The 12,500-nt window shown below is 47.7% G+C and overlaps 1 protein-coding gene across 16 annotated transcripts in view; it reads right to left on the bottom strand.

Annotated features, from left to right (window-relative positions):
- Positions 1–12,500, bottom strand: part of kiaa1109 (KIAA1109 ortholog) — a 100,961-nt gene that overhangs the window by 62,730 nt on the left and 25,731 nt on the right. For all 16 annotated transcript variants that reach the window (XM_063184559.1, XM_063184561.1, XM_063184565.1 and 13 more), the window contains exons 21-35: positions 11,780–11,917; positions 10,416–10,592; positions 9,234–9,362; positions 8,804–8,923; positions 7,902–8,182; positions 6,731–6,975; positions 6,113–6,317; positions 5,081–5,475; positions 4,208–4,662; positions 3,762–3,829; positions 2,917–3,093; positions 2,607–2,727; positions 1,723–1,863; positions 1,317–1,438; positions 376–554 (exon numbers count right to left, since the gene is read on the bottom strand). In XM_063184559.1, the coding sequence (XP_063040629.1) occupies positions 376–554; positions 1,317–1,438; positions 1,723–1,863; positions 2,607–2,727; positions 2,917–3,093; positions 3,762–3,829; positions 4,208–4,662; positions 5,081–5,475; positions 6,113–6,317; positions 6,731–6,975; positions 7,902–8,182; positions 8,804–8,923; positions 9,234–9,362; positions 10,416–10,592; positions 11,780–11,917 (2,953 nt within the window). The remainder of the gene's footprint in view (positions 1–375; positions 555–1,316; positions 1,439–1,722; positions 1,864–2,606; positions 2,728–2,916; positions 3,094–3,761; positions 3,830–4,207; positions 4,663–5,080; positions 5,476–6,112; positions 6,318–6,730; positions 6,976–7,901; positions 8,183–8,803; positions 8,924–9,233; positions 9,363–10,415; positions 10,593–11,779; positions 11,918–12,500) is intronic.

Here is a 12,500-nt window from a genome sequence, read left to right as displayed (position 1 = left end):
ACACGCACACATCAAGAGAATTAAATGAATAAGATCTGTAAACAGTACACTTTCTTGAAGTGACAATAAGAAACATTTAACACGCCGTGCCTCATAGGCCAGGCATATTCTTTTACACCAGTGTAATGTGCCACATAGGACTATGATTTTGATCAGATCTTACTGACTACTATGAAATTTGCTTCCAGAAATATTTGGATCTGCATTGTTATCTTTCTGAGTGAGGAGATCAAAATAAAAGTATTAAAATGTGTGCGTGTGTGGTTTACCTGAGTCAAGACCTCGTAGCTGGCCGTGTATCTAGTGTATGTTGAGGAGTACCGCAATCTCTCAGTAGACGTGTGTTGTGTGTGTGTGTGTGTGTTTATGTTTTACCTGATGAGTCGAGGCCTCGTAGCTGGCCGTGTATGCGGTGTACGTTGAGGCGTGCTGCGATCTCTTTGCCCTTCTCCACTCCGGCGTTGGAACGCAGCGAGCCACTCGACTGGGGAGCCATCTTGGACGAGAACTTCTCCATCATCACCAAGGTCTTTTCTGTATCCTCCACAATACCCCTACGGTGACAAGACACACACAAAAACAGTGAATGGGTTGTGCGCAGGGGGTAAAACAACGTAGACGAATTCATACACACACACACACACACACACACACACACACACACACACACACAAAATGCACGCACACGCACACACACACACACACACACACACACACACACACACACACACACACACACACACACACACACACACAAGCACATACGCACACAGGAACACACACACACACAGGAACACACACACACACAGGAACACACACACACACACACACACACACACACACACACACACACACACACACACACAAAATGCACGCACACACACACCCATGCACACACATTCTTAAATATCCCATTAAAACAGTACTTTTGCATTATTCCTGGTGAGAAACTGACAACAGTAGAAAAGAACAGAAAATCCAAGGTCATTTCACCAATAAAATGGGGATACAAACAGAAAGACATGAATATAACATGGGCCACATTTAAATTTAAAGATGTATACTAAATATGTAATCTGTTTGATGTGGAAGGAGTCAAATAAACAAAACTTCCAACTCCCCCTCTCTCTATCTAACTGCATGTGTGTGTTTGTGTGTGCATGAGTACGTGTGTTATGCGTGTGTGTGTGTGTGTGTGTGTGTGTGTGTGTGTGTGTGTGTGTGTGTGTGTGTGTGTGTGTGTGTGTGTGTGTGTGTGTGTGTGTGTGTGTGTGTGTGTGTGTGTGCGTGCGTGTGTGCGCGCATCACTGTGTTACCTGTTCATGCGGAACTGTGTTCCGATCCTGTCGAAGCAGAGGGCCACGAGGGAGACGTGAGTGACACTCTTGCTGGTGAGAGAGCCCTCCTCTACTGATGCCTGCAGCACACAAAGGTTCACCTGCAAACACAAACGTGCACGCACAGAGTTGAAACAAAACACTATGTTAAAATAAAATAGGATGTTGGCACCGCTGATATGACGCGAGCGTGTTGAAGTGTAGGTCTTAACATGAAGGCACAGTCATTTACAAACAGCATACTGTTAAGTAAACAGAACTACAGAAGCAGGATAAAATTGACGACGATACAGTCAACCTCACAAACAGACAAACTGACAGACTTAATGGCAAACACACACACACACAGACACACTGACACACACACACACACACACAAACGTACCTTGGGTACGGTGACGTTGGCCTGGAGACCCTTTATTTTGACGTTGTCTGGCTTGACTGACAGGTCTGTTTGGCCGTGCGTGGTGGTCATGGAGGCAGGGGTTTCAGTCTTGGACAGCTTGTGCTCTGGCTTCGGCTGGCTCTGGAAGTCCCAAAAACACACGTCAACGTCATTATATGATGGAATCATACTGTGTCACATTTTGGTTTACTGTCTCTGCTACACTTATTAGGTACAATGTAACAAAGTATGAAATGCAATTATAATTAGCGAAAGGGAGTTTTTCCTCACCCCTGATGCCACCAGGGGCCGCACCTGAGCGCCCAATCTCTGTGTGACTATCTATGACTTATGATAGGCCCAGCCACTATGGACCTTACACATCTAAGAATCCTGGTCCTAACCTACGTTGACCTTATGACTCTACATTCTCTGTCTATCTCTTCTTCCTCTGCCTTCCTGCTTTTTCTGCCTCTCCTCTATACCTCTCCTTTTAAATCTATCTCTAACAATGTTTTTTTGTTTTGTTTTTTTTTCTCATTTGTTATGCACTTTGAGTTACATGCCTTGTATGACACAGTGCTATACAAATACAATTATTATTATGCACTTTAATTATGCTGATTGTTTGACTGGAGAATAGGATACTGGACAATGTCCCCATGTTTCACAAGGGGTAATAGCACACCACTGATCGGGTTGGGTATGTTCGAGTATGTGATAGCATGCTGCATATTGCATGTGTGTGATGGTGCATGCTGTATGAAAGAGTCGAATGTGCACGTGTATGTATGTGTGTGTGTGTGTGTGTGTGTGTGTGTGTGTGTGTGTTTGTGTGTGTGTGTGTGTGTGTGTGTGTGTGTGTGTGTGTGTGTTCTCCTCACCGCCTCTGCGAGGCTGGACTTGCTGAACTGGTAGGCCTCGTTCAGCACTCTCCCGTGCAAGTCATCCAGGATGGAGGCAGGGTGGCGAATACTCGCAAAGTGCACCATGGACTCAATGTACCTGCAACACGCACAAACATTCACTATTGCTATCTGCTCTTGAGGGATAACATTACAGTAAAACATTGAAAAAACACACCAGTAAAAACCACCATATAACAGTCAACATCTGAATCCACAATGACAATTGTTTTTAATCAGCCCGCCCGCCCGCCCGCCCGCCCGCCCACACACACACACACACACACACCTGTCGAGAGCCTCAGCCACCAGGGGTGTAAGGACAACGTTGACGGCCCCCTTGACCTCCACGATGGCGGTGGTGCGCGTCTGGGACAGCGGCTGGTCTACCGTCCAGTCCTCCGTTGTCGTCTCCTCATCCGTGTTGTCCATTGCACGCTTGTCCAAGGGAGTGTAAGGCGTACTGCTGAAATACAAAACACACACAGGTGCACATCAGATACGAAGTTCATGTAACAAGACAAGCTGGACAAGAAAAAACTTGACTTCATTATTCTCTCAATAAGGCGCACTACTTTAACACACACACACACACACATGCATGAAAAGAGTAATTATTTGTGAAATCCTTGTCAAAGAAAGGTCTGTTTGACCAGAAGATAACTTAAATCTCTCCATTGAGTACCTTTCTTCGATCTAGGTTCCATACTTGAACCCTACCACAAAGGGCCAGACTTTACTCGCTACAGCTCAGACACACATGGACGCATAGCTTATAACAGACACACATGGACGCATAGCTTATAACAGACACACATGGACGCATAGCTTATAACAGACACAAATGGACGCATAGCTTATAACAGACACACACGGGAGAACGGCAGTGCACCACCCCCGTCTCTAACTAGTTGTTGTAGAGCAGGGGTTCCCAACCTTTCCCAACTTTAGGCCCACCTGAAATTTTCACAAATGTTGGGGCCCACTTCTGACACAATAAACAATACAACTTAAATATGCATTCAACAGCAACACACACAAATATTATTTTGCTTTTTCAGGAAAAGTATTTCAAGGCCCACTTGGAATACCGTCAGTAGAGAATGGTCCAAGATGGTTTAAGCGAGTCCTTACCTGCTGGAGTCCCCCATCTGCACTCCTCTGTCCAACAAGGAGCTGGCAGAAAGCCCAGCCTTCACCATCTAGCACAAAACAAAGTGGAAATCAGCTTTGTGCTGCATTGGGTTTGTCCTCTTGCCTTCTTTGCTTACAACTCATTACCTGTCGAAATGTAACAGATCTACACTTGCCCCACAGTCATTGTGAACACACAGTACAGCACAACACAGCACAACACAACACAACACAACACAACACAACACAACACCGAGTGCACAACACAAAATTCAACCTCTGCATTGAACCCAGCACACACTTGAGATTAGGGGCAGTCATGACCCAAGAGTTGTGACAAAAAATGTTCTTGATTGAGCAGCGGCCCTTCTAGATAAAGCGCCTGAGCTTCGTCACATACTCTATTCTTGATCAAAACCGTGCCTTAAAGACGCAAGTGCACCAACCTTAAACGAGGGGATAGACAGCTGGTCAAAAGAGGTGGAGCTCTCCTCGCTGGTGGGCGTGTCAAAATCCAGCGGCCGGTGCAGAGATGACTTGGACGTCCTCTTATTGGTGGGCTGCTTGACGGACCAGTTGGCCACCTGGTAGTGCGCCAGGTAGCTATGGTAACAGGCCATGAGGTGGGGCTGCGTGGTGAGCAGGCCCGTGTCGCCCCCTCGCTCTGTCTCTACGGAGACCACCTCCTCCTCCAGGCCCAGGGCGGAGACGAAGGAGGCCTGCGAGGTGTGGCTGGGTAAGGGGAGAGGAGGCCGGTGCTCGGAGGAGGAGGCCATGGAGAGAGGGCCCTCCACGCTGTGGTAGATGGAGGTGCGGCTCTGCAGGCTCTGCATGTCCATCATCATGGGCTGGCTCATCTGCTGCTGCCCGTGCTGCTGCTGACGACGACGCCTCTTACGGCCTGTTAGGACACGACAAACAAAAAAGTATGCATTTTTAAACTGTTTTGCAATGTCATATTAAACGCTTTTTTAAAAATATTTTTAACAAATCTCAGAGTGCCTCTGCTCTTTTTTGGATTTACACTTCACCCTGTACAGATGGGCTTGTTTGCACACATCTATGTATCTCGGTGTTTGCACAGGCTCCTGAGTGTTCTAAACCCTCTTGTGTCTTTTCAAAACACCCAGATATTTTAATTAATCTCACTAAAGGAGCCAGAAGCATCTGGTCTCTGGTCGTCTAGCTGGGTGTCAGTCTGTCTGTCACAGATTTTTTCATTTGATTTCATTTTAAATGTGCGTAAGGGTGAAGGAGTTTTATATTCCTGATTTCTGTAATGAAGGAATAATAATCCTAAACTTCAGTTCTCCGTCTACCTGGATATGTGCCAGGCCCCTCGTCACTGCTGATGGGCTCGAACTCCTCGTTGGCAGAGAAGTAGGCCTCGCTGTCAGCCACGGACATGGAGGAGTCGACCGAGCGGTACTGGTGGAACGTGTTGGAGTCGGCCGAGGGCGTGAAGGGGAACGAGCCGTAGCTGCGACGCTGACGCGGCGAGTCTAGAACGTTCTCATCACTACGGGAGACCTCGCTGCTGAACTGCACGCCCGAGGGAGGCGTGGCCTTCTCGGCGAAGACGGCAGCTGATAGGCTCTTGGTGCTGCCCAGGCGTGCCGACTGGACGGAGGACTGGCGCTTCAGTGGGGAGCGGATGGGGGAGCGCAGTGCAGGGCAGTCGCTTGGAGGGGGCTCCGGGGGGGACGTTATGGTCCTGCAAAGAAGGGGAGAAGAGGGGAGGCTTTTTAATATTTTCAATGCATAAATTATTCATTTCATTGTGCTAACCGAGTGAAACGTGGTGGAACATTGCTATGAATGGGCACTCTTCCGGTCACCAGTAATCGTACATTACCTATGTACACTTGCAGATCTTACCGGCACACCAAATATGACTTTGTGTACAAATTGTATCTTTTTGTCGTGTCTGATAAATCTGGTGCATGCATGTAGACTAGGCTATTACTGGTGGTGTTGACTGAGTGTGTTGTAATCTGGCAGTTCAGCGTAAATAGGCGTTTGTCAGTGCCACACTATTTGAAAATCAATGTCCGGTAATCAAATGTTTGAATAATATAACAATATTATTCTCCCTGGCTGTAAACAGTGTGTATGTGGACTTTCTAACATGCCTTTCGTGTTGAAAATGAAAGACGATCCATTCTTTGCACTAATCTTCATTGGCACTTAACACAGACATTTCGAATTTTCGAATTCAAAAGCACTGTTCTAAATGCGAACAAATATCGAATACTCGAAAATAGAGTCCCATCCCTCGTGCCCAATTTGAAAAATAAAATTCTAACATGCATAACACAACATAATAAAAAAAATAAAATCACTTCACTTACTCTGTGCTGGGGGTGGGGCTGTCTCTCTCTCCAGCCAATAGGGGCAGGGCGGCGCTGGAGGAGGAGTTTTCCTCAGTGGAGGAGGAGGCGGAGCTGTGCGAGCGCTGCGGCACCTGCAGGCTGAGCAGCTGCTGGCTCTGCTGTCTCTCGCCGGTCACCAGCGGCGCCGGGGAACACGAGTCCCGCATCGCGCCCACGCTCTTAGCTGCAGCACAACAACCAACCAGAACTGAGAGTTAAATCAAAATAAAAGGACATTGAAACTGTTAATCAATGATAATCAAGACCATGACAAAAATGTTGTATTATAATAATATTAGTGTTATTAGTACTAGTACAAATCACATTCCGTGAATATAAGGTGCGTGTTCATATATTGATCCTTAAAAACACAGTCATATGTGCCCACGCTGCAGCACAAGTGAAGTCAAGTCAAGAGAAGTCAGGGGTGCATTTCTCAAAATCATAGTTGCTCAATACATTTGTTAGTGTCAAGTTGCTAACTGGCTAGCAACTACTCTTTCGAACTTAATGTGTGTAATGTACCATGCATGTACGGTATGTACTCCAAGGTAAAGTGTAATGTACACCATGTAATGTTAGCGTTCATCTTCGTACCCTCTGAGAGTTTGGGCGTCTCCTTGGTGACGATCCACTCCCCGGGCTGCAGCAGTGATTGGCCGTAGCACATGTCCGCCTCGCCGCTAGTGCAGGAGAAGGCGGAGCTTGAGGAGGGTGTCATCTCCTCCAGCCGAAAGAAGTCCAGGCCCGTCGTGGAGCCGGCGAAGAAGCGGCAGCCTCCCAGGCAGCCACAACGACTCCTGCTGCGCTTAAACTTCTCATCCGGCCACAGGAACCAGAGCCTGGAGCGAACACACACAGACACACACACACACACACACACATATGCACGCACACACACATAGGCACACACACACACATAGGCATACACACATATGCACGCACACACACACACACATAGGCACACACACACACATAGGCACACACACACACAGCCACACACACACACACACACACAGCCACAGTCACAGGGTTAGATAACACATCACATCACATCACATCACCATCGCATTACACTTAGCTGGCACTTTTATCCAATGTGGGGTTCGGCGCCTTGCTCTCCAGCTATGGAGTGAGGTAGGGAGAGGGTGAGATTCGAACCTGCAACCCCGGTCGATCTTAGGACCACCTCCCTAATTAAGCCAATGGCTGCCCATACACATACACACACAGACTCGGCAGGACCTACAGTATGATGTATTATTACTAACAAAAGAAAAAGATGTGCAAAAACGGTATTCAGAAAATCAATATGCACATACAGTACAGTACGGTAGGTCAGAGTACAGTAGTAAATAGCGTAGGATAATATGAATGAGCCAAGGCCAAAGCCTTAGCATTTCTTTCCCAGAACACCACTCAATACAAGTAGACTGAAGAAACATTATTGTACATATAGTGTGGATACCGGGTACACACATTAAAATGCACACACACATGCCCACTGTACATACGCACATACGTGCACACACACGCACACACACCACTCCCATTTTTTTTACATTAGCACACACACAGACACACACACAGACACACACAGACACACACACGCGCACACACGCGCACACACGCGCACACACGCACACGCACACGCACACACACACGCACACACGCGCACACACGCACACACACACGCACACACACACGCACACACGCACACACACACACACACACACACACACAGACACACACACCACCGCCCCCCCACCTCTTGGTCTGCGCGTCGTGTAGCTCCAGGAAGCTCCTCTGCACCTCAAACTTGGCCGCGTGGTCGGCCGCCAGGGCGATGTCTGCCGTGATGAGGTTAAAGGTCACCGAGCCGGCCTCCAGCCAATGGGAGCGTCGGAGGAGGGGCGGCGGCAGGCCCAGGCGCGGGCCCTCCTGCTGCTCGATGAACTGGCTGATGACCACTTCCTGTAGCGCCGCGCTGATGCCCTCGCCCACCGCCGCCGTGTGCAGGTTACACGTGGCCACACGCACAGCGCCAGTCTAGTGGAGAGATTCGAGATTCAAGACTCTTTATTGGTCAAGAAGGAAATTGGTCTTGGACATACACTCACCGGACACTTTATTAGGAACACCTGCTACAACTGTTCATTGAGGCAAATTTCTGATCAGCCAATGACATGGTGACAACTCGATGCATTAATGCATGTAGACATGGTTGAGACGATCTGATGCAGTTCAAACTGAGCATCATAATGGGGAATAAAGGCTATTTAAATGATTTTGAACATGGTATGGTTGCTGGTGCAGATAGGGCTTAATTTGAGTATGTCAGAAAAGACTGATCTACTGGGATATTCACACACAACCATCTCTAGGGCATACAAAGAATGGTCCGAAAAGGGTCGTTATAAATTGCCAGAACGACAATGACCAAGTTGTAGTGCATTACAAAAGGCCATGTATCATGTCATAGTACTGTAGTACTATGGTACTTACATTTCACTGGAGGTACAGCGTGCATTAAGGGGCTGCTGTGTCAACAGTATGTGTGTACCTTGATGCTGGCAGCACAGTTTCAAAGAGCAGCATAGTTGCAATACCTACACTGGCCACCATACTACACAGTGCACCTTTAATGTGTCCACAGTAGTGTATGTGTACCTTGATGCTGGCAGCACAGCCATGCTCCACCATGAAGAGCTGAATGCCGTCCATGGACAGGCGTGTCATGGTGTACTTCAGGTCCTCAGATGTCCGACAAGGACCTGGAAGAGTTGTTGACTGCACACACACACACACACACACATTAGTGTGACGTTATACCTGGTATTGATTTCTTCTTCTTGACTGACAGTGTCCAGGTGTGCGTGGTGATAATTCTGTGTGTGTGTGTGTGTGTGTGTGTGTGTGTGTGTGTATGCAGGAGAGAGAGAGAGAGAGAGAGAGAGAGAGAGAGAGAGAGAGAGAGAGAGAGAGAGAGAGAGAGAGAGAGAGAGAGAGAGAGAGAGAGAGAGAGAGAGTGTGCGTGCATGTGTGTGTGACTGTGTGTGACTGTGTGACTGTGTGTGAGGTGCGTGCGTGCGTGCGTTACCTTGGCATCACACACTCTGCGGTCCACTCCGTGCTGGCAGATGACTGAGGTCTTTGGCTGCTCCAGCTGGAACTCTCGTGACATCACATGGAACACAAACGTCTCGCCCCATTCCAGCAGAGAGGCACACTGAAATTTGAACACAGGCACGCACGCACGCACACACACACGCGCACGCGCACACGCACACGCGCGCACAGAAAAATCAATAAATACACACGTCTCGGTGGACCAAGTGAATGTATTTAATAATGTTGTTGTATGTAGCCTGGGGGAGCCCAGGACTATAAAAAAATACTACTACCTTGATATTCATCTACAAACGGTCTCTAAAGAGCACTTTCTGTAACAAAATACTTCACTGGTGGTGACTCATAGTAGAGATTTAAGAGCCGATACAAAGCCACACACACACAAAGACACACCTGTGGATGACTCGTACAAAAAACGAGACAGATGTAGGCATACACACACACAAACACTACACACACAGCGAGACAGACGTAAGCATACGCATCCACACAACCACAAATACTACACACACAGGTAAACACTGAAGAGACATGGCTTAACGCAGCAAACACACACACACACACACACACACACACACACACACACACACACACACACACACACACACACACACACACACACACACACACACACACACACACACACACACACACACACACACACACACACACACACACACACACACACACACACACACACACACACCCCTGTGGCACGGTGACTTCCCAGTCAGGATCCCAGCCTGAATTTCAATGAGCCAGCCACATAGGAACACACACACGACACACATACACATACACCTATACAGTTTGTGGATGACACACACACACACACACACACACACACACACACACACACACACACACACACACACACACACACACACACACACACACACACACACACACACACACACACACACACGCGCACACACACACACACACACACACACACGCACGCACGCATCCACGCATCCACGCATGGCACAGTGACTTTCACAGTTAGTGCCTCGGCCTGCATGTCGCTGAGCCAGGCACACAGTTGCACACAGAGGAACAAACTAACACACACACACACACACACACATGCACACACATACACACACATACACACTACATTACAACAGGTAGTGTAAACAACACGGCGTACCTGTGGCACGGTGACTTTCCCAGTGAGCGCGCCGGCCTGCATGTCGATGAGCCAGGCGTACTCCAGCGTGTCGCTGCCCGCGGGCAGGCCCTCGGCCGAGAACATGGCGTGGGCGCGCATCTGCAGCCCTGACAAGCTCAGGTGGCCGTCACGCAGCACCGCGTCCACAGAGGGGCGCTATACACAAGAATAAAAAAAAAAAACCACACACATATTAATACCCTATGCTTACAGTACATGAAATAATGAATTTTGCCATTCAACAGAGCTATTTTATCATTACGATACACTTGAAGCAAGGAAGGGGAACTCGCACACCGTTCTGCCGAATGCAATGTTGAACTTTTTATTGCATTAGAAAAACAAAAAAGGTGCTACCCAAGTGTAGTGCAGACGTTTCGGTCACAGTCAGTCCATCATCAGTGCAACCAAAATGTCTCTACTAGTTGCATTTGTTTTTCTAATGCAATAAAAAGTTCAACATTGCATTCGGCAGAACGGTGTGCGAGTTCCCCTTCCTTGCTTCAAGTTAATCCACTGGAACCTACGAATCCACCAGGTATCAAGTTCAAAGGCACGGTACCTCCACTGAAAGAAGGATCATTACGATACACCCCACACTATCATGGTCCTACTAGATTAAATATTTGTGTCATTAATATAATGCATGACTCGGGCTCTGTTAGCCGTCACACACTGCATCCAGCAAGGGGTGATAGTGTATGCTCATACATAATGTGTATACAACTGTGGTGTACTGTGTAGACAAACAAACAACTGGGAGTCACTTATTCAGGTGCAAGTTTTGCCACTTTATAGAAACCATGCTGGGCTGTGGTAAAAATGTAGAACATTGAGTGAACATTGACACAGCAAACAATATGCTTGTATTTTTGTTTTTTGTATTATTAATATGCTTTTCTGAGAACCACTTCCAGTCAAAACTAGGTCTGTAAACAAAAATAAATAGACACACTGTAGCGAAGGGAAAGGAGAAGTGTTCCCGTCCGGCTTTGCTGATTGTTAAAATGGACCTGCCAACAATTCAGCAGTAATCAAAAATCAGGTGTTAAGATGAGGACACACGAGTCCACCATTACGTGCACACACACACACACGGATCAGAGATCAGAGAATATTAAGCAGAAGTATTGTTATATGTTGTAATATCATATTGCTAGCGCTAGAGTTGTAATTACATCCGTAACAATACTTCCACTGCTACTTCTACTTCAAACACACACACACCCACACACGTGCCCACACACGTGCCCACACACGTGCCCACACACGTGCCCACACACGTGCCCACACACGTGCCCACACACGTGCCCAGACACGTGCCCAGACACGTGCCCACACACCTGGTAGTTGTCGCTAACGAAGAGGTGTACAGGTGAGAGCACCAGCTGCAGTAGGGTCTCCTTGTAGCTCTTCTTCATCTCGAAACACAGGCGCTCCATGAAGCCTGTAGGCCCCTCAGGACCATCACTACTGCAATGCTGTTATACACACACACACACACACACACACACACACACACACACACACACACACACACACACACACACACACACACACACACACACACACACACACACACACACACACACACACACACACACACACACACACACACCCACACACACACACACACACACACACACAGAGAAGACACACACACGCACACACACACACGCGCACAGGTAGAAACCGACACTCACACAGACACTCATCAACAGAAAAAGACGCACAGACACACAGACACACAGACACACAATACACACAGGTTTGGAATTATTTATGTGTTTACAAAGAATGCAAGAGGAAGGAACTATGCAACAACTGATGGCAAGACAAAACATGGCATGAAACAACATGAACAGGGACATAAATAACTGTCCTTGGACTGAACTGAGGATGGCTCGCACGCTCTCCCTCTCTCTCTCCTCCTCTGTTTCTCTCTCTGTGTCTCTGTCTCTCTCTCTTTCTGCTGCAGTTTCGCTCTCTGTCTCTCTCTCTCCATAACAGAAGAATGTGTGTGGGAAGTGTGACTTCAACTCCGTGGCTGAAAAGGGAGAAGTG

Source organism: Engraulis encrasicolus, chromosome 19 (assembly GCF_034702125.1).
Source record: "Engraulis encrasicolus isolate BLACKSEA-1 chromosome 19, IST_EnEncr_1.0, whole genome shotgun sequence".
Taxonomy (NCBI): domain Eukaryota; kingdom Metazoa; phylum Chordata; class Actinopteri; order Clupeiformes; family Engraulidae; genus Engraulis; species Engraulis encrasicolus.
This window is presented reverse-complemented; position numbering and strand designations above follow the sequence as displayed.